Source organism: Ahaetulla prasina, chromosome 2, assembly GCF_028640845.1.
Source record: "Ahaetulla prasina isolate Xishuangbanna chromosome 2, ASM2864084v1, whole genome shotgun sequence".
Taxonomy (NCBI): Eukaryota; Metazoa; Chordata; class Lepidosauria; order Squamata; family Colubridae; genus Ahaetulla; species Ahaetulla prasina.
The window spans coordinates 71294174-71322126 of NC_080540.1; the positions used below are offsets into that span (position 1 = coordinate 71294174).

The window sequence follows — 27953 nt, forward strand, 5'->3', positions numbered from 1 at the left end:
AGGGCGGCTTACATTGTGTAAGGCAATAGTCTCATTCTATTTGTATATTTATATACAAAGTCAACTTATTGCCCCCTCAACAATCTGGGTCCTCATTTTACCTACCTTATAAAGGATGGAAGGCTGAGTCAACCTTGGGCCTGGTGGGACTAGAACCTGCAGTAATTGCAGACAGCTGTGTTTAATAACAGGCTATCTTACAGCCTGAGCCACACCTCGGCCCCTAATATTGCCAAAGGCAATCAATATTGTAACTGAGTGGATGTTCATTATACTTCCTTCACTGATCATCTTCAAAATCTTGGTTTGATAGATGTTCATGGTTCACATTTTATACCATTTCCGATTATTATTATTTTTTGCCCTCTCCATTTTGTAATTCAAGGAAAAAGAATTTCTAACCCTCAGGGTCCTCATGTATGTGCCTGGATGGGATAAGAACCATGGTTTCACTTAATGATGATTCACTGAATGACAATTCTCTCAGTTTACACATGCCAAACCACAAATCATGATAAAAATCACAATGGTTTGGTTCACTAGGTCTCCAAAGGAAACCACAGTGATGTCACAATGATAAGAGCTGCACATTACAATCACATAAATGTCACTCCTCCAAACTTGTGTTCTGACAAGGGATGCTAGTTATATCATGCACAACATTATCACACCCTCTCAGATACCATATCACATAATAAACTAAACCCATACCAACAAAGTATTAAGATCCTAGTCTGGAAAAAATTAAATGTAATCCAGACCCTGAGGGAAAGTGATGGTGTTTAATTGGCTCAACTTTAATGCTACTGCTGTAAATACTGTTTCCCGTAATACCTACGGGAAACAAAATTAACATCCAAGTTGTTAATTGTTTATTATCAGAATAAATCTCACACTTCCTAATTGGAAATAAATGCCAGCTTTGTACAATCTAATCCCAGAAAAGTCTGGAAATTTTCAGATAGTTCCATTTAGGGATCAAATGTAAGAAAGAACTGGATGTTCTGCAAAATGAGAGAAAAAAATGAATTTCTCCCTGAGAGAGTGTCAGAATATAAAATACATAAGTTCATACAGAGATAAGCAACAAAGAAGTTGCACAAAGAACAGCAATGAGTCAATCTGATTTTGGTCTTATGGAAATTCCACTTTGGAGACTTTAGGACACACAGGCAGACAAGCGCTGTAAAATTAATTAGATGGGGCTTCGGTGTGACCAAAATGCGCGTCCCTTGCTTCTCTTCCAAGGCAATTCTCGGAAGCTGGGACGAAGCCACTCACAGCAAACTAACTCAAGACGATGCTTGGGTGAACAATCTGCCCCCAGCAAAGAGGATCCAGGAGTGACGGCCAATTTAACCCCACTGCGACTATCGCAACTGAAAAACGCATTGCGTGTTTGGGGCCCTCCGGTTCAGGTAAGGAAAGTTGATTTCTGCCACCCCCTCCAATGGATTTCCTGATCACAACGACTGCCTGCCCCAACCTGGCGGGCCCGCTCGATGTGTTCAACCCCACAACCCATGACGCCAAACAGCCCTGGCGGCAAGCTAAGCGGGACTGATGAGAGCTGTGACGTCACCCAGCCGTGGGAAAAGTCTCCTTGGATTCACACGAGGCAGAGGGTCGCCGGTCCTTCGTTCCTGCCTTTAGCGGCAGCCTCAAATGCTTTAGCCGGTTCCCCAGAAGCGGGCTGACCACAACCAGCCAGCTCTCCCCTCCAACATCCGTCACTCACCGCCGGGCGGCAGCAGGAGACCCAGAAGGACGCAGAGGAAACTCCAGGCGAAGGCCATCGTTCTCCTCCTCCTCCTCCTAGGCGAGGGAGCAGCTGCGGCGCAGTAACGACGACGACCCTTTCTGGCGTCTTTCCCTGCGTCGGCGTCTTGCAACGGGGCGTTCCTTTTTTCCCGTCAAAGAGCTCCGCCCGTCGGATATGCCACTCGGAGAAGGGTGGAAGTTTGCTTGCTCTCTTTGCTCCCGCACTGATTTCGCCTTAGGTTTTGCTTTTCGTTTTAGGGCGGCGGTGGCTGCGAAGCAACGGGATCAAGTTCAGCCGCCCGGGAGGTGAAGCCACCGGGGTGTCATTGTGGCGCCAAGCGTGCAGGAGGCGACTGGTGCAAGTGAGACAGTTCGCCTTGTGGCGCACACCCGTAGTCGTGATTTGGGCCGAACGTCCCTAGGCCAAACTTTCTTACAGTGCTGAACTGGATTTGCTCTTTGCGTTGCCGTTGTGGCAATCTTGATTTATATAGCGTGGCCTTCGGATTTGATCGTATGTACTAAGCCTACGGTGCTTTTTCCCTAAAAACAGTAATGAAATCGCCCGTTAAACGAATTAGGAGCTAGTTAATGCGTGGATCCAATCTCTGATGGTTTGCTATGCATCATTCCCTTTTCGGTAATTAATTTACTTAAGCCGTTGCCTGATTCTCACAGCACACTGTACTACAAATTAACAAATTTTACAAGAAGAGTTCTCCATTCTCTGAAAACAATAAAATACCTTATCCCACCAGACTTGAAATCCTAGGCTTAGAAAACTTGGAACTCCGTCGCCTTCGACAAGACCTAAGTTTAACTCACAGAATCATCTATTGTAATGTCCTTCCTGTTAAAGACTACTTCAGCTTTAATTGCAATAATACTAGAGCAACCAATAGATTTAAACTTAATGTCAACTGCTTTAATCTAGATTGCAGAAAATATGACTTCTGTAACAGAATCATCAGTGCTTGGAATACTTTACCTGACTCTGTGGTCTCTTCTCATAATCCTAAAAGCTTTAACCAAAAACTTTCTACTATTGACCTCATCCCATTCCTAAGAGGACCATAAGGGGCGTGCATAAGTGCACAAACGTGCCTACCGTTCCTGTCCTATTGTTTTTCTTTTCTTCTTCATATATATATATATATATATATATGCTTATACCTCCTTATATTTACTCATTTATGTGTTTATATACTATATAATCTTTTTGTATGATACCTACATATATTGTGACAAAATAAATAAATAAATAAATAAATAAAACATTGAGTGGGATCATACAGCTAGATTATGGTAATTTCTAATTGACTACCTCCCAATTCAGTGTGGTGTGAACCATAGCCACTCGGTGACCTCACACTGCGCTATGCCAAAACCAATGTGATTTCGTTTTTGGCTTACATGTACAGTAGTGGGGAATCCAGCCAAATCCAACTTTAATTGTGACTCCGGTGCCCTGTGTGGCCCCAGCAAATTAGATTCCAGAGGTGTAGCAGCAGAGTCAATGCTTTTGGCATGCAAAGCTACTCAAGTACCAGACACCCAAAGCAGGATACCTTGTAAACATTACTGCTCCCTGTATGTATATGTGTGTGTATACATACACATATATACATATATACATACACACACACACATACATACACACATATACATAATTTCAATATAAAGTCTTAAATTAGTATCTGTAGGGTAGCCTGAAATATAAGCAGAATTAATTTCTATCACTCTTAACAGTTGTCTGAACAGAGATAGCAAACATTTTGCTAGAAACAAATTCTGTAGTAGTTCCTCTATGTACCAATATATGCCAGAATTCTAAGATCCTGAAGATTTGAGTCCAAAAAGATCCTGTTTGAGGAAAAAGTCCATCTGGCCAGTTCCAAGGCGTGAGAAAGGCACTGGAATGGGTGAAATCCAGCAGGTTCTGTCAGGTTCTGGAGAACCGGTAGCGGAAATTTTGAGCAGTTCGGAGAACCGACAAATGCCACCTCTGGCTGGTCCCAGAGTGGAGTGGAAATGGAGATTTTGCAGTATCCTTCCCTTGCCATGCCCACCAATTCATGCCCACCAAGCCACACCACGCCCACAGAACCGGTAGTGAAAAAAATCGGATTTCACCACTGCACTGGAAACTATATGGAGGCTGGAGGCTGATTGAAAAGAAGGTCCATTTATTGATGAAGCAGAACCACCAACCACATATGATTCTGGGCAACTGGGTTTGATGAGTTCATGGATTTTTATACGTTTCAGAGATGCTGCTAGGGCGGGTTGTGCAATGTCTGAAATGCCCTTAGGAGATTGTGCAATTTAGTGAGCTCTGTGTCTTCTGCTAAATGACAGTGGGTTAATCCTATTATGTCCTGAAGGGTATGTCCTGTTCTTAATCCCATCATCCTGAAGCTGAAGGTCTTTTGTAGATAGGATGGGCCAGTTTTTCTTAATGGGCACAAAATATATGCTGGGAAGTGGGGTTGCTATTAAGAAAGACTGAGTCTGCTTTCTGTCTTTCAGAGCATGTTTCTCCATTTCTCCCTTTGGGGAAATATAATATTCTGCCTTTTTAATATTTCCCAAAATATTTCATTCTTCTAAGAGTGGGAGGGGTGGCTTTCCAGAATACCTTACTATTGCATGATATTGCATGAAACATCTGCAAGAAGACAACCGAGCTCAAAGAGCGCCAGGGACCCCACAATACAACCGTGAGGTACAAATATTCTATCAGTCTTGTGTTTTTATTGCATGAAGGCTGCAGAGGTCCATCACACTGAAACAGCAGTGCCAATTTCAGTGCTCTCAGTCTATGAAGGGAGGAAGAAACACCCAGGGAGGAAACAGAAAGGGAAGTGGGAAATTCACAGTCACTCTGGAACTTGGCCATTTTCACTGAGAGAATGCAAAAACAATGGAAATAAATTCCAGAGGTGCCTTTCCTAATCAGGAATCTTACTGCCTCCCCCCCCCCCGGGAAAACCTCCACACAGTGAACCAGCAGCCTTAGAAGCGTTTTCTAAGAAGGCTTCTGACTTTGCAAGTACATTGCTGAAAGGTGTGCTACGGATGAGTTTTCTTATACCATGCTAATCACTTTTTAAAAAAAAATAAATTAAAATGTTGAATAAATTAATTAAAATCAGATGAGTTATGGAAACTCAACAGCAGCTACAAACATAAGCTTAGGAGTTTCCCCTCTTAAACAAAATATAATCAAGGAAACAAGAAAAACATTAAACCAAGAAGAAGCTACTTATAAAAGGGTCCAGTGGTAGTAACTTACTATTTGTGCCTTCAAGGCAGTTTTTGACTCCTGGTAACTGCCTGAAGTAATGCCTGCAGTTTTCATGGCAAGGTTTTTCAGAAATGATTTGCCATTGCCTCCATCATTGGGCTGAGAAAGAGTGGATGGCCCAAGGTCATCCAGCTGGCTTTGTGCCTAAGGTGGGACTAGAACTCCTGATCTTATTGCCTGGTGCCTTAACCATTACACCAAATTTATATAGAGGGTACAATATGATCACAACTATGTCTTCAGTTTCCCTTTCCCTCATCCCATACACACTATGTGTATGGATAAGACTTACTTTCTGGAGAAGACCCTACTTATTCCTCCTAAAATAATACTGCCTTCTGATTTGTTTTAAAAGAAGCAAAACGATAGTCCTGGCCATAACGTTTGATATGCTACAATGTCCATTTCACCATTGATTTTGTCTATGACAGTGGATTATTTATGTCATAGTATTTCTATTTCACCCAGTAGTTGAAGTTGTTTCACTGAAATTCATATAACCATATAATATAAACACTACTCAATTTTCTTCTTTTTTCATGGTTTTAATTTTGATTTCATTGCTATTGGAAAGCAATGCCCTCTAGTGTTAAAAATGGGGATTGAAGACTTAAAAAGAGAGCAGTTCTTAAAATCAAGGGAGTGCGTCTGAGTTACTTGAAGCATTTACGAAGCATCTGGTTATGTTCTTTTTTTCCCCCCTGTTGGAAGAAATATCCATCTGGGTTCAGTTCCAAGTGGGGAAAAAGACACTGGAAACATGGAGACTGCTTGGAAAGATGGTTTAATGGTGGTCAGGATCACATGGCTTGAGTTCCTGAACAGAAAAGGGATGAGATCCTGTGCGCTCCCTGGCTTTATGCTTTTTCTGAGCTTTGAATTTTCTGGGGCACAAGAAGAGTATCCTGATTGGTTGTCAGACTCCCAGGGAGTGGGGGGGTCTTAGCTAGCCTTGCTGGCTGATGTAATCTTCCTAGGTGTCATGTGGTGAGTTTCTGTTGCTAGGTGGGTCCTATTGTGTTGCAGATGATGGTCCATTGACGAAGGTGAGGAGAATGAGTTTCTGCCTCTGGCCTATTGACAAAGGTGGGGGGAAATGAGTGAGCTTGGCTGAGGCTTTAATGGCCCATTGACAAAGATGGGGGGGGGTGGCAGGAAGTTGCAGGGAGCTGCTTTGTCCTTAAAACACGTTTCTCCTTTTCTCATCCAGGGAAATATATTCTGCCTTTTAAATATTTTCTAAAATATTTCATTCTTGTAGGAGGGGGGTGGGTGCTAACTTCCTACACCCCTTATCGCCATATCCCAGAATTATTCTGGACAGCTTGACCTGAGTAATACTGAGAACACCAACACCAACACCAACATAAGCTGACAATATCTAATATCTTTTTGTTAGAGCTGTCTTGAGTTCTCCTTTTAATTTGCTATTAATAGCTACACACAAGGGAGAGGAAGTGATAGGAAAAAAATTGTCCTTATTGAATGTCTGCTTGACAAGCAACTATTAAAAATATACAATAACTAAGAACAGGAGAATTCAAAAATATCTTGCCCATATTCCTAAAATGTCCTTCACGTTGTGTTTTATTTATAGCAAGCATATAAACAAAGATTCCTTTGATCTTCTGTAGGAAGTTAGCACCCACCCCTCTCCTAAAAGAATGAAATATTTTAGAAAATATTAAAAAGGCAGAATATATTTCCCTGGATGAGAAATGGAGAAACATGTTTTAAGGACAAAGCAGCTCCCTGCAGCTTCTTGCCTCCCCCCACCTTTGTCAATGGGCCATTAAAGCCTCAGCCAAGCTCACTCATTCTCCCCACCTTTGTCAATGGGCCATCTGCAACACAATAGGACCCATCTAGCAACAGAAACTCACCACATGACACCTGGGAAGATTACATCAGCCAGCAAGGCTAGCTAAGACCCCCTGGGAGTCTGACAACCAATCAGGACACTCTTCCTATGCCCCAGGAATTTCAAAGCTTAGAGAGAGCATAAAGCCAGGCCCGCACAGCACCTCGCCCTTTTCTGTTCAGGAACTCAAGCCATGTGAACCTGACCACCATTAAACCATCTTTCCAAGCAGTCTCCATGTTTCCAGTGTCTTTATCCCCACTTGGAACTGAACCCAGATGGATGTTTCTTCCAACACTTCAAAGTAAGGTTGAAGAAATAGTAAGGTGTTCAACTAGGAAAGCGGAGACCCAAGCCCAGTCCCTAAAATAATACTGCCTTCTGATTTGTTTTAAAAGAAGCAAAACGATAGTCCTGGCCATAACGTTTGATATGCTACAATGTCCATTTCACCATTGATTTTGTCTATGACAGTGGATCACCCAGTAGTTGAAGTTGTTTCACTGAAATTCATATAACCATATAATATAAACACTACTCAATTTTCTTCTTTTTTCATGGTTTTAATTTTGATTTCATTGCTATTGGAAAGCAATGCCCTCTAGTGTTAAAAATGGGGATTGAAGACTTAAAAAGAGAGCAGTTCTTAAAATCAAGGGAGTGCGTCTGAGTTACTTGAAGCATTTACGAAGCATCTAGTTATGTTCTCCCCCCCCCCCCCTTGGAAGAAATATCCAGCTGGGTTCAGTTCCAAGTGGGGAAAAAGACACTGGAAACATGGAGACTGCTTGGAAAGATGGTTTAATGGTGGTCAGGATCACATGGCTTGAGTTCCTGAACAGAAAAGGGATGAGATCCTGTGCACTCCCTGGCTTTATGCTTTTTCTGAGCTTTGAATTTCCTGGGGCACAAGAAAAGTATCCTGATTGGTTGTCAGACTCCCAGGGGGTGGGGGAGTCTTAGCTAGCCTTGCTGGCTGATGTAATCTTCCTAGATGTCATGTGGTGAGTTTCTGTTGCTAGGTGGGTCCTACTGTGTTGCAGATGATGGTCCATTGACGAAGGTGAGGAGAATGAGTTTCTGCCTCTGGCCTATTGACAAAGGTGGGGGGAAATGAGTGAGCTTGGCTGAGGCTTTAATGGCCCATTGACAAAGGTGGGGGGGTGGCAGGAAGTTACAGAGAGCTGCTTTGTCCTAAAAACACGTTTCTCCTTTTCTCATCCAGGGAAATATATTCTGCCTTTTAAATATTTTCTAAAATATTTCATTCTTGTAGGAGGGGGGTGGGTGCTAACTTCCTACACCCCTTATCACCATATCCCAGAATTATTCTGGACAGCTTGACCTGAGTAATACTGAGAACACCCAACACCAACATAAGCTGACAATATCTAATATCTTTTTGTTAGAGCTGTCTTGATTTCTCCTTTTAATTTGCTATTAATAGCTACACACAAGGGAGAGGAAGTGATAGGAAAAAAATTGTCCTTATTGAATGTCTGCTTGACAAGCAACTATTAAAAATATACAATAACTAAGAACAGGAGAATTCAAAAATATCTTGCCCATATTCCTAAAATGTCCTTCACGTTGTGTTTTATTTATAGCAAGCATATAAACAAAGATTCCTTTGATCTTCTGTAGGAAGTTAGCACCCACCCCTCTCCTAAAAGAATGAAATATTTTAGAAAATATTAAAAAGGCAGAATATATTTCCCTGGATGAGAAATGGAGAAACATGTTTTAAGGACAAAGCAGCTCCCTGCAGCTTCTTGCCTCCCCCCACCTTTGTCAATGGGCCATTAAGGCCTCAGCCAAGCTCACCCATTCTCCCCACCTTTGTCAATAGGCCATCTGCAACACAATAGGACCCATCTAGCAACAGAAACTCACCACATGACACCTGGGAAGATTACATCAGCCAGCAAGGCTAGCTAAGACCCCCACCCCCTGGGAGTCTGACAACCAATCAGGACACTCTTCCTGTGCCCCAGGAAGTTCAAAGCTTAGAGAGAGCATAAAGCCAGGCCCGCACAGCACCTCCCCCTTTTCTGTTCAGGAACTCAAGCCATGTGAACCTGACCACCATTAAACCATCTTTCCAAGCAGTCTCCATGTTTCCAGTGTCTTTATCCCCACTTGGAACTGAACCCAGATGGATGTTTCTTCCAACACTTCAAAGTAAGGTTGAAGAAATAGTAAGGTGTTCAACTAGGAAAGCGGAGACCCAAGCCCAGTCCCTAAAATAATTGAAGCAAAATAGTATCACACATATTTTATATATTCATCTGTTCTGATCTCTTATTTTATATAACCTTTTCCCCTGTCAGATTTTATCCTGCTGTTCCTTCTCTAGAGAAAATACTGAATAATATCATTAGTCCTTTCTTATCAAAAGAAAAAAAAACCTCCATTGTTAAAAGTAAATCAAACAATATATTTTAACCAAAAAAGAATGTGAGTGTAATCATCAGTAGTGGAACTGGGATGGGCTGATGTCCAGGCCAGAGCCAGGTGGCTCGAAGTTGACATGCGGCCTTTCAAAGTGCCCTGTTTCTTCTTGCAGGATCCTTTTTTCTCTTCCCTTTTAATAAGTAAATAAATAGAAAGGAATGAATTAAGAGCCAGTTTGGTGTAGTGGTTAAGGCAGGGGTGGCAAACTGGCGCCCCGCAGGCTGGATGTGTCACATGCAGATCACGCCCACTTTAGCTCTACGAAGAGAAAAAACATTGCGATACATCACATGACAACCCACGACAACCATGGGTTAAGGTATCAAACTTGAAGTTGGGGCTGAGTTCTAGTCCTGCCTTAGAAAAAGCCAGATGGGTGACCTAGGGCCAGTCATGTCTCTCAGCCCTAGGAAGCAGGCAAGGGCAAACCATTGCAGGGACTCATCCAGGCAATTATGAAGAATCAACACTGACTTGAATCTATAAATAAACCGGGCAGCAAATTGGCCAGGTGGATGATTATATATACCTCTGAGTTCCTTCTTTTTGTTTTTACAATGTATCACAGATCTTTGCAGGAAGGAAGGATAAAAAAAATGTCAAATAGCTTCCACAACTGTGTGATTGAAGTCTGTAACTTATGACCACAATTGAGCCCAAAATTTCTGTTGCAAAGAAAGACGGTTGTTAAGTGAATTTTGCCCCATTAGATGACCTTTTGTGCAGCCGTTGTTATGTGAATCACTGCAGTTGTTAAGTTAGTAATATGATGGTTAAATGAATCTGGCTTTCCTATTGACTTTGCTTGTCAGAAGGTAACAAAAGGTGATCACATGACCTTGGGATACTTCAACCATCATAAATATGAGTCAGTTGCCAAGCATCTGAATTTTGATCACTTGACCATGGGGATGCTGCAATGGTGATAAGTGTGAAAAAGGGTCATAAGGTGTTTTTTTTAGCACCGTAACTTCAAACGGTCACTGAACAAATTGTTGTAAATCGAGAACTATCTGTAATGAGTTGGAGCTTTCATTGCATGGTTAGGCCAACCATCTTGACTTCTCGATTCCCACAGACTTAAACCAGGGTTGGGCAACTATGGTACATTTATGGCCTATGGACATCAACTCTCAAAATTCAATACTTAAAATGAAATGAATCAATTGCTACCTAATAATTTCCTCTTTTCTGGAACAAAATTATTTAGTGGTAGTGTAATTCAAATGCTACATTTGGGGCATACAACAACCTGAAAAATTCTAAATAAGCACTTTTCAAACTTGGCAACTTTAAGATGTATGGATTTCAACTCCCAGCCTCTTGGCTGGGGAATTCTGGGAGTTGGAATCCATATATCTTGAAGTTTGAAAAACACTGCTATAAAATAATGATGGAGTGTTTCAGATTATATTGCATTCATATCACCACTAGAGGGCACTGTATCATTCGGAAGTAATAGCAGTTCCACATCTTTCAGAGCAGGGCTTCCAAGCCTTCTGCTCCCTGGGGAATTCTGGGAGCTGAAGCATATACATCTTAAAGTTGCTAAGGTTAAGAAGCACCATTCAGAGAATGTTAAATCCAACCAATATAGGGCAATGGGGAAAAGAGCTATTTGCAAACTGTAATGCCCTTACTACAAAACATCTAGCACTTGTGTGCTGGTGGGATGGATGGAGAGGAAAACTAAATGACATTTCGGGCTTGTCTTCTTAGATGTGATGCATTAAGGAAACAATAATCCTGTTTCTAATCCTTATACATTGCTTGGTTGCTGTTTATAAGCAGGCCACTCTTCAGAGCAATTAAGCATTTATACTTTCAATTTTGGCTATTTATACTTTTACTATACTTATATACTAATTTTGGCTAATTTTGGCTATTTATACTTTTAATTTTGGCTACTTAAATAATTTATTTTCTTCCTAAATGAACAGCAAGAGATGTTTGGGGGACAGAGGTACTATATGAGATGGTTTCTCTTTTATTATGCTTCTCACTTGCACGAGCAATTGTGCATAGGAATCTGCCTCACTATCTGAATAAATTCTGAATTGCTTTTCCATGTGTTGATCAGGAAACCAGATTAAATATAATGTAGTAAAACAATGGGTATAAAATGGCATCTCCATATAGGCTACATCAGAGGTTCCCAATCTTTTTTGGTTTGCGGCTCCCATAACACTTCGGATTTTTTCCGCGGCTCCCTTAATAGGTACATCCGATTTTTTTTTAAATTTTTGTCTTTTTAAGGATTTGGAAATCTACTTTTTAGATCATTAAGGTTAGGTTAATTGAAAAATAATTAAATACGAGCTTTAAATTCTCAATTTAAAGAAGGTCTGCCCGTCTGGATTTGCTGATGGACGCGCCGTCTCCTTTGATAAGAGCAACCTCTGCAAAACTTTCCCAGAAATGAAAGTCCCTGCTTCGGTCTCGGAGTTTGACCTCTCACGATCCTTGTTCCTCAAATCTCCGCCTTGTAAAAGAGGTGACTGTTCTCGCCTCCAGCCTGACTCACCTGGGAGGAACCAACAAAATAGTTTTACTATTTTCTGCGCAACCCCTCTTTCCCGATGCCATCGAGCGTGATGGCCGCAGCCATGTTGAACAGCGTGTCAGGGCAGGCGCTGGATTCAAACGGGCGGGCGAAGCCGGCGCTCGCGCTTCTCCTTTAGTCCGTCGTCTGGGCAGGCGCTGTGATTCAAACGGGCGGGCGAAGCCGGCGCTCGCGCTTCTCCTTTAGTCCGTCGTCTGGGCAGGCGCTGTGATTCAAACGGGCAGGCGAAGCCGGCGCTCGCGCTTCTCCTTTAGTCCGTCATCTGGGCAGGCGCTGTGATTCAAACGGGCAGGCGAAGCCGGCGCTCGCGCTTCTCCTTTAGTCCGTCGGCGGCGGCTGCCGTCTTCCTACCTGCTGTGGCCTGCCCCGCGGAGGGTGTGAGTGCGGCTGCGCAAAGGTCCCTTGGCTTTTAGAGTTATCCCAAGTTGCGGTGTACGAGTCCCGGTCGCTGCGGCCGTGTCCGGCTTTGTGCATCTGGGATCTCGCAACACCGCGTATGGAGCAGATGCTGCTTCTTCGCGGCTCCCTTATGACGATAGCGCGGCTCCCTGGGGAGCCGCGGCTCACACTTTGGGAATCACTGGGCTACATGGAGTCTGGAAAAATAAGCTGAGCCAGATGAGAATTGCAGATCAATAAATCTGCACTAGCAACCCATCTGGAGTATGTATACAAATATAAGTGTTTTGATTTCCCTCTCGTATAGTTTCAGACTGAAGAAATATGTAACTATCCCACTTTCTGGCCTGAGGAGGTTTATAATGTTTGAAGGATGATTGGATGCTTGCACTGCAAATATAAGTGTACTTCAAACTCTACAGTATTCTCTACATGCTATGTTTGATACACTAAATCCAAATTTAGTGTATCAAACATAGCATCAAACAGTTGTTAATACCTGGAATGCACTACCAGACTCTGTGGTCTCTTCCCAAAATCCCCAAAGCTTTAAACAAAAACTATCTACTATTGACCTCACCCCAGTCCTAAGAGGTCTATAAGGGGCGTGCATAAGAGCACAAACGTGCCTACCGTTCCTGTCCTAATGTTCCCTTTGATTGTATCCAATTTTGTATAGTTATTACATACTTATGCTTATACATCGTATAGTTATTTCATGCTTATGCTTATATATACTGTTGTGACAAAATAAATCTGGTTGAGTGTAGGATCATTTTACTGTCCATCAGGACTTCTTATCTAGATTCCTATGATTATTGTTCCATTTGAAACGCTACAAGCCTTGATTAGAAATTCTGTAAATGAAATTGTGGGTCAATCAAGCCTTTGATTAAAAAGTCCCAAATAGGTACAATGTGACAAACGGGTGCTTACTTATTAACTCAATTTCAACTTTTGGCTTAGTGGGTCATGCATGCATAACCTCGGATTGGAGTCATGTATTGTGGCTTATTGTATTTTGACTTTAAATGTTGTATGACCTCAGCTGCACCTGGCTGAACTATCAAGTCATAGTTAAGTAAACCATGGTTTAACATATTATATGAATATAGCATTTAGCTATTCATTCGGTACCAAAATTTTTATTTATATCTTATCTGTATTGTTTTTATAAATAACTCAGGGTGGCAAACATGTCTAATAGTCGTTCCTCCTATTTTGTCCAGAAAAACAACCTGTGAGGTGAGTTGGACTGACAGAGTGACTAGCCCAAGGACACCCAGCCATATTTCATGGCTAAAGCAGGACTGGAACTCATGGGCTCCTGATTTCTAGCCTGGTACCTTAACCACTAGACCAAAGTGGCTCTATGCATCAGTCCTCAAATATACTTGGCATTTAAGCATATTTATGGTCCATTACAAACAAAGCCAATTCATTACAAACAAAGCCAGGTAAACACAGTACAACTTCCAATACATCACTTTCCAATTGTATCGGGACTGCAGTTCTCCTCATTACTAATTATATTGGCTAGTAACCCTAGCAGGTCAGGGTCATGTACTAAAAACAACTGGAATTTTCATATTGTGGGAAACTACCCATAATTTACTGCAGGAATTGCCTATTAGAATTTCATGCTGATTATCTATCTACAGTCTACCTTTAGGATTCAAGTCCTCAATCCTGAAATCAATTAGTTGAAATTATGCTGTGGAATGGGAGTAAGCGGAAGTCAACTCCTGGGCTGAGTTTAATCACAGCTGCACTTATATTCCCCTTAGTATTTAAGTTCACTCATTAATTGCTCTGCTAAGGAGTGTTGCTGCTAAAGGCTGCTGAAAAAAGAGTGTAGCCTAACCTGTGATAAAATGGCACTATATGGAGAAGGAATAACATTTGGTAAATTGGATATTTTAAAAAGAGGCTTTTCTCCCCCCCCCTTCAGCAGAGAAAGTTAAGGAATGAGAGGCTTTAATAGGGGTATTTTCTATTTTTGTGTGTGTGTTTTTGGTTAGCCAAAATGTTCTATATTTGTGAAATGGAGCAATTAATGTAATAAAAGATATTTTAGTTTTATATTCTCTATGAGAATAAAAATTTAATATATATTATATTCTTTAATGTTTTTTCTTATAACAGCAACCTGTGAGGTAGCATGGAGAGATTTAATTAGATCAAAGCGTTTTAGCAACGCTTTAAAGTATTTTCTGATCTATTATATCAAGTTCAATTTAAAAATTATTCATTTGACTTACATTCCATCTCTGAGGAGTATTCAAAATGGGTAATATAATTTCAAAAAATAGTTTTAAACATTATATGTTATACTTAAATTGTTTCAATTTACTGATTAAAACCCTTTGTGAAAAAAGAGCTAGCTTGCTTTCCCAAACTTGGAAATAGAAACTACATATATGAGATTGAACAACTTTTTTTGCAGCAACTAACTTATGTTTGAAATTGTCTGGCATTCAATAATGTAGGATATATCAGTTGCATCTCTTCTGTCTTTTAGCATCAAAAGTAGCTAGTCCATTGCCTGTGCTTCAATCAAATGCCAGATCTCCAAAATGCAAAGGCTCACCTTTCTCATTTTATATTATTCAAAAAATGCTTGAGAGAACAAAGAGAGGGAAATTAAAAAGAAAAAGACTTGCCAAAACTTACATTGGATCTCCAAGTAATTTCAAGTAAGAAATAATAAATTTGTGTGTGTATATTATAATCATTTTATCTTTGCTATCTGCTTTGGAACAGTTGCTTCTTAAAATATGTCTTCATTTGTGCTGGGGATGGAAAGTAAATTTAAAAATCTGTCTGGAATTTGTATATTTTCACTGATACTGATTAAAAATTTAATATATTTCAGACATCTGTGTCATATTGGATGGAGCCCCCAAACGGATTTTGTTGTAAGTAGTTGCCAAGGTCTATAACTACTCCTTTGGGATCATATCTTTCCCATTTATATTTATTTTGAAAGTCTTGCTATTAAAGCAAAAACTGGTTTTCTGTTTGTTAAATTTACACTTCCACTTAATGTGTCAGAAAAGTGTGGTCTAAATGATTCATGGTATGCAATGGGATTTTTACAAAAGTCCTCCTGTGTGCTTGAAGCAAATGGGTATAGACCTGCAATTGTCAAAGACTTGTTTTTCTTATTTCTTACTTGCATCTTTATTCTTTACTCCTTTTACAGTAAATCTCCATGTTTGCTGTGGCAATGTTTACAACTCCCCCCCCCCACAAACAGTAAGAATTATAATTTATTTAGCAAGGGAAAACATAAAATAACTCCCAACAGATTGATCTCTCATAGCCAGCTAAGCCACAATGAAACAGTTATACTGTATCCTGCAACATCATTTTGGGTGCACTATATCTGTATTATTGGATTTCCCAAAATAAATCCTAATGAATTTGGTGAACTTGAAGCAAAGAGGCTCATTACCGTTCTTCTGATATAAGTAGTTGTTATGGCTTTATCTTGCAGACGAATATAGAGCCAGAATTAAAGATGATATTTACTCAAGCTGGTATAACACAAGATCACCTGAAGGACAAGAGAACGTCAAAAAAGATTTTTGAAACAATTGAGAATCAAGGGGGAATCCAAACTGTTTCAAAAGACACAAAAGGTATACTTGGATGATGAAGTATAGCTATCAGCTGTTTTCTGCAAATGCATGTAATATTACTGCACAAATATTGCAGCTTCCAATTCATGTTTATAACTTAATGGGTAATATTCTTTAAGTTTGTCCAATGGTTATATAACCATAAATGTAAGATCCTGAATATAAAATACATGTTGAATAATTCCATTTATTAATACTGTATTCCTCTACCAGGAAACAATCCGAACTGTTATTTATGTCAAAATGTTGGTTTACAGATTATCCTTGATGTACAAAAGCTTGTTTAGTGACCATTCAGTTACAACAGCACTAAATTACTTATGACCAGTTTTCGCAGTTACCACCTTTGCAGCATTCCCATGATCAAGAGATCAAAATTCATATGCTTGGCAATTGGTTCATACCAGTGGTGGGTTTTAAATTTTTTTACTACCAGTTCTGTGGGTGTGGCTTGGTGGGCATGGCATGGCTTGGGTGGGGCTTGATGGGCGTGGCAGGGGATGGATACTGTAAAATCTCCATTCCCACCCCACTCCAGGGGAAGGAGACTGTAAAATATCCATTCCGTCCCCAATCCAGGGGAAGGTTACTATAAAATCCCCATTTCCTCCTGATCAGCTGGGTCTTGGGAGGCAGAGAATAGATGGGGGGGCGGGGCCAGTCAGAATTTTTACTACCGGTTCTCCGAACTACTCAAAATTTCCGTTACTAGTTCTCCAGAACTGGTCAGAACCTGCTGAAACCCACCTCTGGTTCACACTTATCATTGTTGCAGTCTCCCATGGTCATGTGATCACTTTTTGTGACCTTCCAACAAGCAAAGTCAATGGGGAAGCCAGATTCACTTAACAACTAGGTTACTAGCTTATCAGCTGCAATGATTCACTTGGCAACTGTGGCAAGAAAGGTTGTAAAATGGGTCAAAATCCAGTTAACAAATGTCTCACTTAATAGAAATATTGGGCTCGATTGTGGTCGTACGTCAAGGACTACCTATATTTAACTTGTGGTTTGTATACCTAATGTATTGAAAATGTGGACAGAAGTGGACTGGGTTAGAGTTGACTAGCTAACAAATTAAATAGAAATCAAACCACTAAATAGATCAGGTGGGTGAGCTGGATTCCATTCTCAGTCACTGAACGATACATGCAGTGACATCCTAGCTGTGCTTTCTTCTATTTCAGAATCACGTGGATTAGACTGTAATGAAGACCTTCCTTCCGTACTCCTAGCTCAATTACCCTGCATGTCTCCTTCCAAAAAAACATCCCACCATAATTTGATCCAAAGCTTGAAGCAAGAGCATCTGAAAAGGGCACACAGTGATTATCACCTAACTCCGGTCAGTGAAGATCTAATTTGTCAGATCAAAAAAGGAACATCATTAAAACCAGCAAGTATCTTCTTTATTATTATTATTTTAGGATTACCGTATATACTCGAGTATAAGCCGAGTTTTTCAGCACGTTTTTTGTGCTGAAAAACGTCCCCTCGGCTTATACTCGAGTCTACGTCTTCGGGAACCCCGCACAGGAGGGGGTACCGAACGGACTCCCATGGGAGGAACGGGGAGCGGGCCCGCCGAGGTCTCGCGGGATTTGTCGCCCCCAGGCCGGCCCCCATTCCCGTGTCTGGTGGGCGGACGGCGCAAACTTGGCGGGCTGTGCATTGGCGCGGGGAAGCCCTGGTGGTGCAGTGTTCCCGTTCGCCCTGGCCTCCGTCCTCCGATCTCCTGCGCTGGGAGGCGGCGGCGAGCCAGCGAGCAACCGGGCACCGCGGACTTTGGCAGGAGGAAGGTGGGAGGAGCGGAGCTGCCGGCTGTGGGGGTTGAGGCGTGCAAGAGGTGGCGTGGAAAGGCCTTTTTGTGTGTGTGTGCGTGTGTGTGCGCGCCTGTGTGCCTAGGGAGGCGGAGCTGCCGGCTGTGGGGGTTGAGGCGTGCAAGAGGCGCGCCTCCTCCTCTTCCTCCACGCTCGCTCCTCTTGCACGCCCCTCAACCCCACCATCCCCCACCCTCTCCCCGCGTGAAGGTCACCTCCTCCCTCTTCCAGGCGGCGGCGGCGGGGGGGGGTCCGCGGGCGCCACAGCCGGCAGCTCGCTTCCCTCCCACTGGTCCCAGTCCAGCGAGCGGTGGCGACATGCGGCGCCGCTCGCTTTCACCGTTCGGCTGATTGGGACCGGCTTGGCATGGGTCCGCGGCGGGGCGGGGGAGCCGCCAGCCTTCTCGGCCGACGCTTTCACCGTTCGGGGAAACCCTCCCTCCCTCAGCCGAGAAGGCTGGCGGCTCCCCGCCCGCGCGGACCAAGCCAAGCGGTCCCAATCCAGCGAGCGGTGGCGGCGGCGCTCGGCATGTCGCCACCGCTCGCTGGACTGGGACCAGTGGAGGAAGCGGAGCTGCCGGCTGTGGCGCTCGCTGAGCCGGAACCGCCGCGCCGCCGCCGCCGCCGCCTGGAAGAGGGAGGAGGTGACCTTCACGCGGAGAGGGTGGGGATGGTGGGGTTGAGGCGTGCAAGAGGAGCGGCGTGGAGGAAGAGGAGGAGGCGCGCCTCTTGCACGCCCTCAACCCCCACACAGCCGGCAGCTCGCTTCCTCCCTAGGGCACACAGGCGCGCACACACGCACACACACAAAAGGCCTTTCCACGCTCACTCCTCTTGCACGCCTCAACCCCCACAGCCGGCAGCTCCGCTTCCTCCCACCTTCCTCCTTGCCAAAGTCCGCGGTGCCCGGTGCGGCTGGCGCTCGCCGCTCCCAGCGCAGGAGATCGGAGGACGGAGGCCAGGGCGAACGGGAACAGCCCACGCCCGAAGAGGAAAGGGAGCGAGTGGGTGGGTGGCTGGGACGAGACCCCACCACAAACACACACACACGCCCGTGAGGCGTCTTGCTTGCATGTCACACACACGCACGCTCGCTGGGAAAAAAAAAAGGATGGATGGATGGATGGAAGTAAGGAAGGAAGGATGGATTGATGGATGGGCGACCGCTTTGAAGCGCAACCCTTCTCCGCAACTAAGGGGGTCAATGTTTTCCCCAATCCTAGGGTGTGGGAAACAGTCATTCTTTCTTCCCCTAGTCTCTCCCGAGATCGCACTGCAGCGCCCATCATCCCCAGCCGGCAATCTGAGCTCGTGCCATGGCCGGCGTGGAGGTGTGGTGGTGGTAAACGGCCAGGAGAAAGCTTTCGCTCTTTTCGAGAGGTCCTCTTGGAAGGCTGCCTTGGAAAGGGAAAGTGGGGAGGGGCAGAGATTTCTCCTCAAGGTCCCTTGGAAGGCTGGGTTGGAAAGGGAAAGTGGGGAGGGGCAGAGATTTCTTCCTCGGGTCCTTCTAGAGTCCTTGAGAAACTGATATCATACAAGGTTAATAAATTATACTCCTCCTCCTCATTGATGAGTTTTCATCCTGAAATTGATTGAAACATTGTACCATCATATGCTGCCATAGTATAGTGTTAACAACATCTGTAAAGATGATATATGAGCATGACACTAAGTTTTTCTATATTTCCCCTTTATTGAAAAACTTCCATCATGCTTCTTTCTGAAAACAAAGGTCATTATAATATACCTCATTATATATTTGATTTGATGATATTTCAGTTAATAAATACCATTTAAGGTGTTAAGCTTCTTTTCTTTTTCAGCAGCAAAGTGAATTACAACTTTAAAGAACTTTATTACTTTATATTCATTTATTTTAAGTATAGATTTTAGATTTTTAAACAAATATGTTTAGAGCTTTTATATCTTTCAAGTTATTCAAATTATCCCCTCAGCAGGTATATAATGGCATCCAATTCCAATATCATGTTGGGGCTTTTGAGCAAGGGAGGAGGAACGTGAGCACCGCCTTTCGCGCTGGCATTCCGGGATTTCCCTTTGTTTAGAGCTGGGAATCCTCCTTCCCCCTTTTGCACTCCCTCCCTCCCTCCCTCTCTCTCTCTCTCTCTCTCTCTCTCACACACACACACACACACACACACAGACTTCTAAAGTCGATTGGCACAATGAAGGCAAAGACCACAATTGTTTTAAGAAAGAAGCTTTAGCAGGGAGGGGGGGATGGGAGGGTGTTTTAAGTTTTGGCAAACAGCCAGGCCAACTGTATTGGAGAAGGTCACACAACTGGCCTTAACATTTTAGCTGCTGTCTTTTTCCTCACACTTGGGTTTAATGATATTAGAGATCCTTATTGCCCTGCCAAAAAAAAAAAAAAAGCCACTAGCGTCTATGAAAATTAACCTTCTCTGCCAAGAGACACTGTGCAGGGTATTTTCACTATTGGTGTGCATACAGGCTTAGATTTGTGCTGGGTTCTTAGTGCTTAGAGCACTGACCTTCAGAGGCACCCTGGTCCCTTGGAAGCTAAAGGAGGACTCATTTTCATGCTTGCAGTTGTATTGTCAATTTCTGTGAGACAATGTTGTTGAAGTAACTCACTCACTCATTCATTCATTCATTCATTCCTTGTGTGTCCAATCACACTTAGCCAATAAAAATTCTATTCTATTCTATTCTATTCATTCATTCATTCATTCATTTTATTTTGTCAAATACATATTAAATAATTATATAAATATAAGCATGAATTGAATACATAAAAGGAATACAACTAAAGGGAACATTAGGACAGGGACGGTAGGCACGCTGGTGCTCTTATGCACGCCTTACAGACCTCTTAGGAATGGGGTGAGGTCAATACTAGATAGTCTTTGGTTAAGGCTTTGGGGATTTTGGGAAGAGACCACAGAGTCAGGTAGCACATTCCAGGCATTAACAACTCTGTTACTGAAGTCACATTTTCTGCAATCTAGATTGGAGAGGTTCACTTTTAAGTTTGAATCTATTGTGTTCTCGTGTATTGTTGTGGTTGAAGCTGAAGTAGTCATTGATAGGAAGTACATTGTAGCAGATAATTTTATGAGCTATGCTCAGGTCATACCAAAGGCGGCGTAGTTCTAAATTTTCTAAAGCTGGGAATCCTCCTTCCCCCTTTTGCACTTTTATTGTTTTTCGTTCAAATAAATATTCATGTTATTTTACTTGGCTCTATCTTTATTTTTTACATTGACCAGTAGCTGCCTCATTTCCAACCCTCGGCTTATACTCGAGTCAATAGTTTTTCCCAGTTTTTGTGGTAAAATTAGGTGCCTCGGCTTATATTCGGATCGGCTTATACTCGAGTATATACGGTAGTCCCAAAAGTAATTTTGGAATTAAATTTGACAGGAACGTTAGATGTTGAAAGTCCTGCAGGAATCTTTCAGTTAGTTGAGGATAATGCGGGGGTGGGTTTCACTTACCTTTGCTAATGGTTCACTTGCACATGCACGCTAACTTCGCTCGCTCGCGCACCACTTCTGTGCATGCGCAGATTGTATTTGATGACGTCTGGGTGGGTGGGCAGAGCCTCCTGCCGCTGCTGCTAGTAGTTCACCTGAACCGGGGCGAATCGATAGCAACCCATCACTGGGATAATGGAACTGAGTAACTGAATGTTACAGGCTAGAAACTATTGTATAAGCAAAAAAATATGCAGTAAAGAGTTTTACCGGCCTTAAGGGTTATATATTGAAAATAAGATGGGTTGCATATCTCAATGACAAACAGAACAGTATTGAAAAGATGAACAAGGTGGGTGTTTAATACTGGCCTAGTAAAACTCCCTCTCCCTCCTATAAGTAATGGATTGGTTAGCTAGCTCTATTAATAATTAGGTCCATTATAGGCTTGAACTCCTAAAAAATGTTTCAATATTTAATTTGGTGTTTCTGAGAAACAGGTGGCTGAAAATCAACTTTCCAAAGAAGAAGGAATAGTAGCTGCACTTAAGGATGTAATTCAGAAGAGGCACACAGCAATACCTGCTTCAGGTAGACAAAAGATTTAATTTGCTCTACCCACCCCCACCCCCCAACAAGAAGTAATGAAAGCTGCCATGCATACTAATTCTTTTAAAGAAGCCCAGGCAGGCATGTTAACTGAAGGAAAGTCAATTGACCCCCAAGAAATAGTCCAACATTGAAAGACTGGCTGTATCTTTCCTTTTAATACTGGGACCTTATTAGTCAATGAGAAATGTGTGTGGCCTGTAATGATTAATTGGATTTGCTCATTTATTATTGATACAAACTTGGAAAACCTCATACATTTTGACAAACCTAATATTCATTGTTTTGGATTTTTTTTAGAGTAAGTAGCTAGGGCAGAAGGTCCAGATTCAATCCCTGAATCTTTAAGGGCTAAAAAAACCCTCAATTAGAGCCATTGTGTGGCAGTGGCTGAAATTATACATTATGCTAAGTTAGTATCTGCTTTAATTGCAATGCATTTAATAACATTGGACGGATGGTTACAATACTAAGCCATAATCATGATTGATGAGTGGTTGAATTCTCTTCCCATAGCAAACTTCAGTGTGAACTAACAAATCATGATATAAGGCTCTTTTGCAATGGCAGCATTGCAAAAGTTGTTCTCTAAATTTGGTTGCTTTTCTCAAAATACTTCAGCTTAATGAAATGACTTTGTTTGTAAGCCTTACTTACTTCCATTAGATCTAGTTGGTGCTGATTGTCTGAATCCTTTGTTGTATATCCAGAATTGGATTCTGTTTGTGTCTTGATTCTAATTACATTGTATTTTAAATTGTTTAACAGTATATTGGGGTTTTTTTTTGGCATGGCTCTAGTTTTATTCATTTGGTTTGCAAAAGCAATTGCTGCAACTTCCACTTCTGTTAGTTTAGATAATGAATTAAGACATCTAACATGAGTATTCCTGTGTAAATTTTATTAATAAGAGAAAAATAGATACATTCCATTAAAACTGCTAAAGATTTAATGTTTTCAAGCATGTAATAGTGATGGTATTTAATCTACAGTATTTTTGGCAATTCGTGTATATTCGTGTAAAACGTATCTCCAAGAATCAAAACATTCCCTTCTATAATTTCAATAAATGATTGAAATTACAATAGGTGAATAAATAGTTTACTTAATATACATTGAATGAACTATTATTTTCCCTTGTTCAGTTTAAAACCATAATAATAAATTAATTTCCCTACTTTATCTTGATCTGTTTTTCCCAATTTCATAAACTCTTTTTAGGCTTCTGGTGGAAAGAAAAAAAATTAGAATAAACACTCACAAAACCACACACATTTTTTTTTCCAACAGAAGCCTAAACATTGACCTTGATATTTACATATTTATATTATTTTACAATATGCACCTCTTTAAGACATATAACATCTGCTTTCTCCTTTTTTTAAATTTCAGGCAAAAACTTTTTTATTTTTAAATGAGAATATTTCCTGAGGATATTTTAACTTGATCTATGATGTCAGTTACAGTTCAATTTACTCAAAGACCATTTGCTAATCAAATGTTTGATCTTCTGTTTGTTCTGAATCATTTTTGATGTGTTCTATTACAAAGACTCGAGCACTGTCTTAGTGCTCTCTGCTGAATGTACGAAGTGTCTGTCATCATCCATAAAGACTTACAGACAAAATGAACCAGCCAACCTATTAAACCTATGTTTAATTTTTCTTTCTTGGAAACAAATTGTTGAAAATCTCATCTCTCTCTGTTCTTTGAATATATCTGGAGGGTCATCTGCTCATACCTCTATTATTGTATCCCTAAGCTTTAGGGGAAGCAATTTGTTATTTTTGTTGAATTGACTTTACTGTATTATTTTTAAATTTAAAATTAAGTTTATGTTGTAAAATATGAAATTCAATTATACATAGATTGCAGTTGGTGATATAATGTAGAGAGGCCATAATTTCTTAACTCTTGCTGATCTTCACTCATTTTCGTCAAATCAGCTTTATTCCATCTCTTATTTATGTTTTAAAAACAAGAAAGAGATTTATTCTCAAATGCTTTTTCATAAACAAGTTTGGAAAAAGTATAATATAATGTTAAGAACGAAGTACTAACTGAATGTATTAAATTCAACAAATATATGCATTTCAATATAAAAACTTAAATGTTTAGCAATTAAGTCTTAACACAGTAGACAGTTCTTGGGGCACCATTTTAAGGTATCAGCTAAAGGTGAATAGTCTTTCAAAATAATCCAGTAAGTTAAATGAAAATTTAAAATACAATAACATTGGTAAAAATTGGATAAATTCAAAAGTATAAAATAGGGCCAGGTAAATACTGAATAGATTCAGTATGAAAATCTGAATAATTTGTAGAGCAATAGTCAACATTTAAAATTATTGAAAAAACTATTTGAATACCATGTACTAGAGCTCCCTCTTCTGGTGCCAAGTATAGATCCAACAAGAATAGATAATTTACATTATAGGATAAAATAAGATAGGATGATCTAAATTGCCATTGTATCTAGATTTTTCTTCTACTGTGCAGCCTAAACTAAGCTTTCCTGTTTACAAGACATACTTTTAGCTTAGGCTACTCTTCTCTCTTCTCTCCCCAGCATGTTCTGCCAGACAGGTAGTCCTTAACTTACAACAGTTCGTTTAGTGATCGTTCAAAGTTACAAAGGAACTAAAAATGTGTGACTTATGACCGTTTTTCAGTTAGGACCAGTGGTGAAATCTGAACCGGTTTACTACCGATTCGCTGGCTGCGTATGCTTGCTGTGCGCACATGTGCATTGCACACCACATACCAAATGTGAGGTGTGTGCATGCACGCAATGCACCCCAAAAGGAGGCATGGGGTAAGTAGAAAAGCGTGGGGGGGATTAGCTGTGGTGCGCGATTTTTTTTTTTACTTTTAAAAGCATTTTTTTACAATCTATTCGGCTGAAGAGGTTTTTAAAAAAATGCTTTTAAAAGTGGAAAAAAAAAAGCCTCTGACGATCAGGCAACTCAACTGGGATCGTCAGAGCCTTTTTTTAAACCTTTTAAAAGCATTTTTTACAACCTCTTCAGCTGAAGAGGTTGTTAAAAATGCTTTTAAAAGTAAAAAAAAAAAGGTTCTGACAATCACATGGCTCAGCTGGGCATGGGCGGTGGGGGGAGGGATTTTTGCTATGGGTTCTCCGAACCACCCGCTGCCATCGCTATCAGATCAGCCAATCTGATCCGAACCGGGAGCATTAAACCCCTGGTTATGACCTTTGCTGCATTCCCATGGTCACATGATCAAAATTCATATGCTTGCCAATTCACTCGTATTGATGATGGTTTCAATGTCCAGGAGTAATGTAATCACCCTTTGCAACCTTCTGATAAGCAAAGTCAATGGGGAAGCCAGATTCACTTAACTGGTTACTAACTTATCAACTACTATCAACTACTATCAACTTGAAAGGTCGTAAAATGGGGCAAAACTATTGGGTTCAATTGTCATAAGTCAAGGACTACTGTACTTGTGGGGCTGGGGGGGGAGATTTCCTGAGAGGTGTGAGTGAAGAATGCTGGGAGGACATACCAAGAAAATATATTCCTAGCAGGGTCACCCAGAGCATGATGGTCATGCGCCTGTCCAGCTAACAAAGTAGGCTCCTATATTGGGCAGCAGTGATACAAGAAGATGTTGGAGGCAGATAACATTTTAGTGATAATGGCAAAGGCATCTATTCATACTGTATTGCATAAGGCAATGGTAAACATGTAGTGACAACTAAGAAACTTTCAGAATACTAATAGGATTATCATATAGCTAGATTAAAGTCTTTGGGATCTCTAGTTCCTACTGTTGTCAGGAAAATTATTTTTTTATGTTGTTTTATTTATGACAATGTTTGTGTATACTGATGTGACAAAAAGAAATTAAAAAAAAAAAGAACTACTAAAGCTGCAAAGACAGAATTAGTGGAAACATGGAATATAGGAAGAATGAACATGGGAAAGTTCAAAGAAAGCTCAAAGCAAAATGAAATGATTACAAATTGGCATCTTAGGCATCAGTGAATTGAGATGGATTTATTATTAAATTTGGAATTGATAGGAAATGGAGTGGAATCTAGAATGCCAAAGCTGGAAATATAAGGAGGAATATGAGGTTGATTGTATGGCTTAGGAAACCAACATGAAGTAGGTGAATGACTTATCAGTTTCTGCTACTCCCATTATTTCTTCATAGCTAATGCCGTCTTCAAACAATCAATGCCTCTAAACATGGCTATAGAAATCAAATTGATATTATTGCTAAGGGGAGGTGGAAGAGCCGGTTGTAGCATCAAAGATATGGCCAAGTGTTGACTGAGGAAAGCCTTTGACGTCTTCTCAGGTCTAGCAAGAACAGAATAGAATGGTGAAGGTCAGCTGTGTGTCAGCTGGAGAATGAAAAGTTGGTTTGTTTGATTAAAGTTAAAATATATGTTATTTCTGGTAATAATTAATGGATTTTTTGCTGATTGGGACAAAACGATGACGCTTTAAAATGTATTTATAGATAAGAGATGAGATATGGGAAGAAAAGATTGTTGTATCAGAGAAAGGGATAATTTACTAAATTTGTATTTGTCATAATGAAGGGGGAAGTAATTTCTTTATATTTTTTATTATTTTTTCTTTTTAAAAATTTCTCTGGATTTTTTCTTTTTCTTGTCATATTATCATATTATCTTGTATTAGATTTTTTTTATCATCTTCTAAACTTTAATAAAAATTCTTTAAAAATTGATCTCCCCCACCCTTGCTTGATGAAGAGTTCTCTTTTGAAATTTGTAAGTTTGCAAACTAAACAATTAAGTTTTCCTCAAAGTCACATGGAACAATTCATTCCTCTGATGTTATTTTTAAGTATGTTTTGAAGTCCTTGAGACTTATGTTTCTTTTTATTTTGGGGAAATAAATTAAAACCTAGTATACTGCATTTATATTTCCATTTTAAGAACTGAAGATGTTTGGGACTAATATTGAGAAACTTATTTGCCCATTAATCTAAATTGAAGCCAGGGTCTGTATGGCTGGTTTGCAGGGCTTAAACCAGCTGATGTTCCCATTCTTTTTTCTGTTCTGAAGATAAAAAAGAAAAGTTAAGTAGTTATAAATTTCAGATTGAGTCTTCCTAATCTATATTTAAAGTAAGTAAATTTACAGACTGTAATTAGGATACTCTGCCAATCAGTCCCAAAGATTAAATGACACTAGATCTAACAACAAACTGGCTTAATACATTGTACAAATACATTTATCACTCCTTAAAAAGGTGGGTCACAACATTTTCTATAGTCGATTTTTTGTCTCTAGTTCTTAAAAGTTGTTTCATAGACTGGTTAACTAATCCCATTAATACTGAAATTGGAATGGGAGTAATAGAAGCAGAAATGAAATTGAAGAACAAGATTAGGGAAGTATCAACAACTGGGGAGACAATGGGTGAAACATTGACATACTCTAGAGAACAGTAACTTAGTAAGTATTGAATTTTGAATTTCAGGTGTGGAAAATATATCTCTGAGAGTTTACAGCATTCTATATGTGGGGGTCATGGCCAACTGTCTAGCTGGAAGTTTATTTGAGAGATTCTATTAGGAGATGAGGACTGCCAGAGTTTTCATTCAGAATACAATGTAATGCTGCAATATAGCTGTTTCTAATAATTCCCTACCTGTATGTTTTTGCAGCTCATCTAATAATTTAAAACTTGTATTCCTTACTTCATAGACTACTCTTTTTACATTTGTTTAAGACAAAATTATATGAGAATTTAACTTTCAGCCTAAGTATGGATGAGAGTGTATTCCATTCTATTTTTTTTTTTTAAAAACCCATTTCTAATATTTTAAATAATGGCTTCAGTGAATAAAACTACTTGTATCTTTGATCTTTTCTTGCAGGTAATGAAGAATTTCAATCTGACTTGGAGTATGATGATGAATGGGATGACTAAAATAGTGGTACCTGCCAGAAGCAGCACTACTTGATCTTTCTATGTTGCATTTATAATTTGACTTTTTAACATGCTAATAAAATGTTTTCTTAATTCTTCCAGTACCGTAACTCAGTTATTAAAAATACTAATCT

The 27953-nt window shown here is 40.6% G+C and overlaps 2 protein-coding genes and 1 long non-coding RNA gene across 4 annotated transcripts in view; 1 reads left to right on the plus strand and 2 right to left on the minus strand.

Moving 5' to 3' along the window:
* SHISA5 (shisa family member 5) overlaps positions 1 to 1900 on the minus strand; it is a 35959-nt gene extending 34059 nt beyond the window's left edge. The window contains exon 1 of the mRNA XM_058174137.1: positions 1739 to 1900. Within this exon, the coding sequence (XP_058030120.1) occupies positions 1739 to 1796 (58 nt within the window). The 5' untranslated portion in view covers positions 1797 to 1900. The remainder of the gene's footprint in view (positions 1 to 1738) is intronic.
* On the plus strand, positions 382 to 27893 carry LOC131193679 (uncharacterized). 2 transcript variants are annotated; one of them, XM_058174140.1, is made up of 8 exons: positions 2050 to 2275; positions 13575 to 13802; positions 14867 to 15041; positions 15221 to 15263; positions 15845 to 15989; positions 17177 to 17334; positions 21771 to 21861; positions 27767 to 27893. In XM_058174140.1, the coding sequence occupies exons 3-8, from the start codon at positions 14962 to 14964 to the stop codon at positions 27817 to 27819; spliced, it is 570 nt and encodes a 189-aa protein (XP_058030123.1). In that variant the 5' UTR covers positions 2050 to 2275; positions 13575 to 13802; positions 14867 to 14961; the 3' UTR covers positions 27820 to 27893. The 2 variants fall into 2 exon arrangements, with proteins under 2 accessions (XP_058030121.1, XP_058030123.1); XM_058174138.1 differs by lacking the exons at positions 2050 to 2275; positions 13575 to 13802 and adding an exon at positions 382 to 1418 and having other exon boundaries at positions 17177 to 17385.
* LOC131193680 (uncharacterized) overlaps positions 15281 to 27953 on the minus strand; it is a 36199-nt gene continuing 23526 nt past the window's right edge. The window contains exons 2-3 of the long non-coding RNA XR_009153977.1: positions 21292 to 21425; positions 15281 to 15904 (exon numbers count right to left, since the gene is read on the minus strand). This is a non-coding gene — a long non-coding RNA (uncharacterized LOC131193680). The remainder of the gene's footprint in view (positions 15905 to 21291; positions 21426 to 27953) is intronic.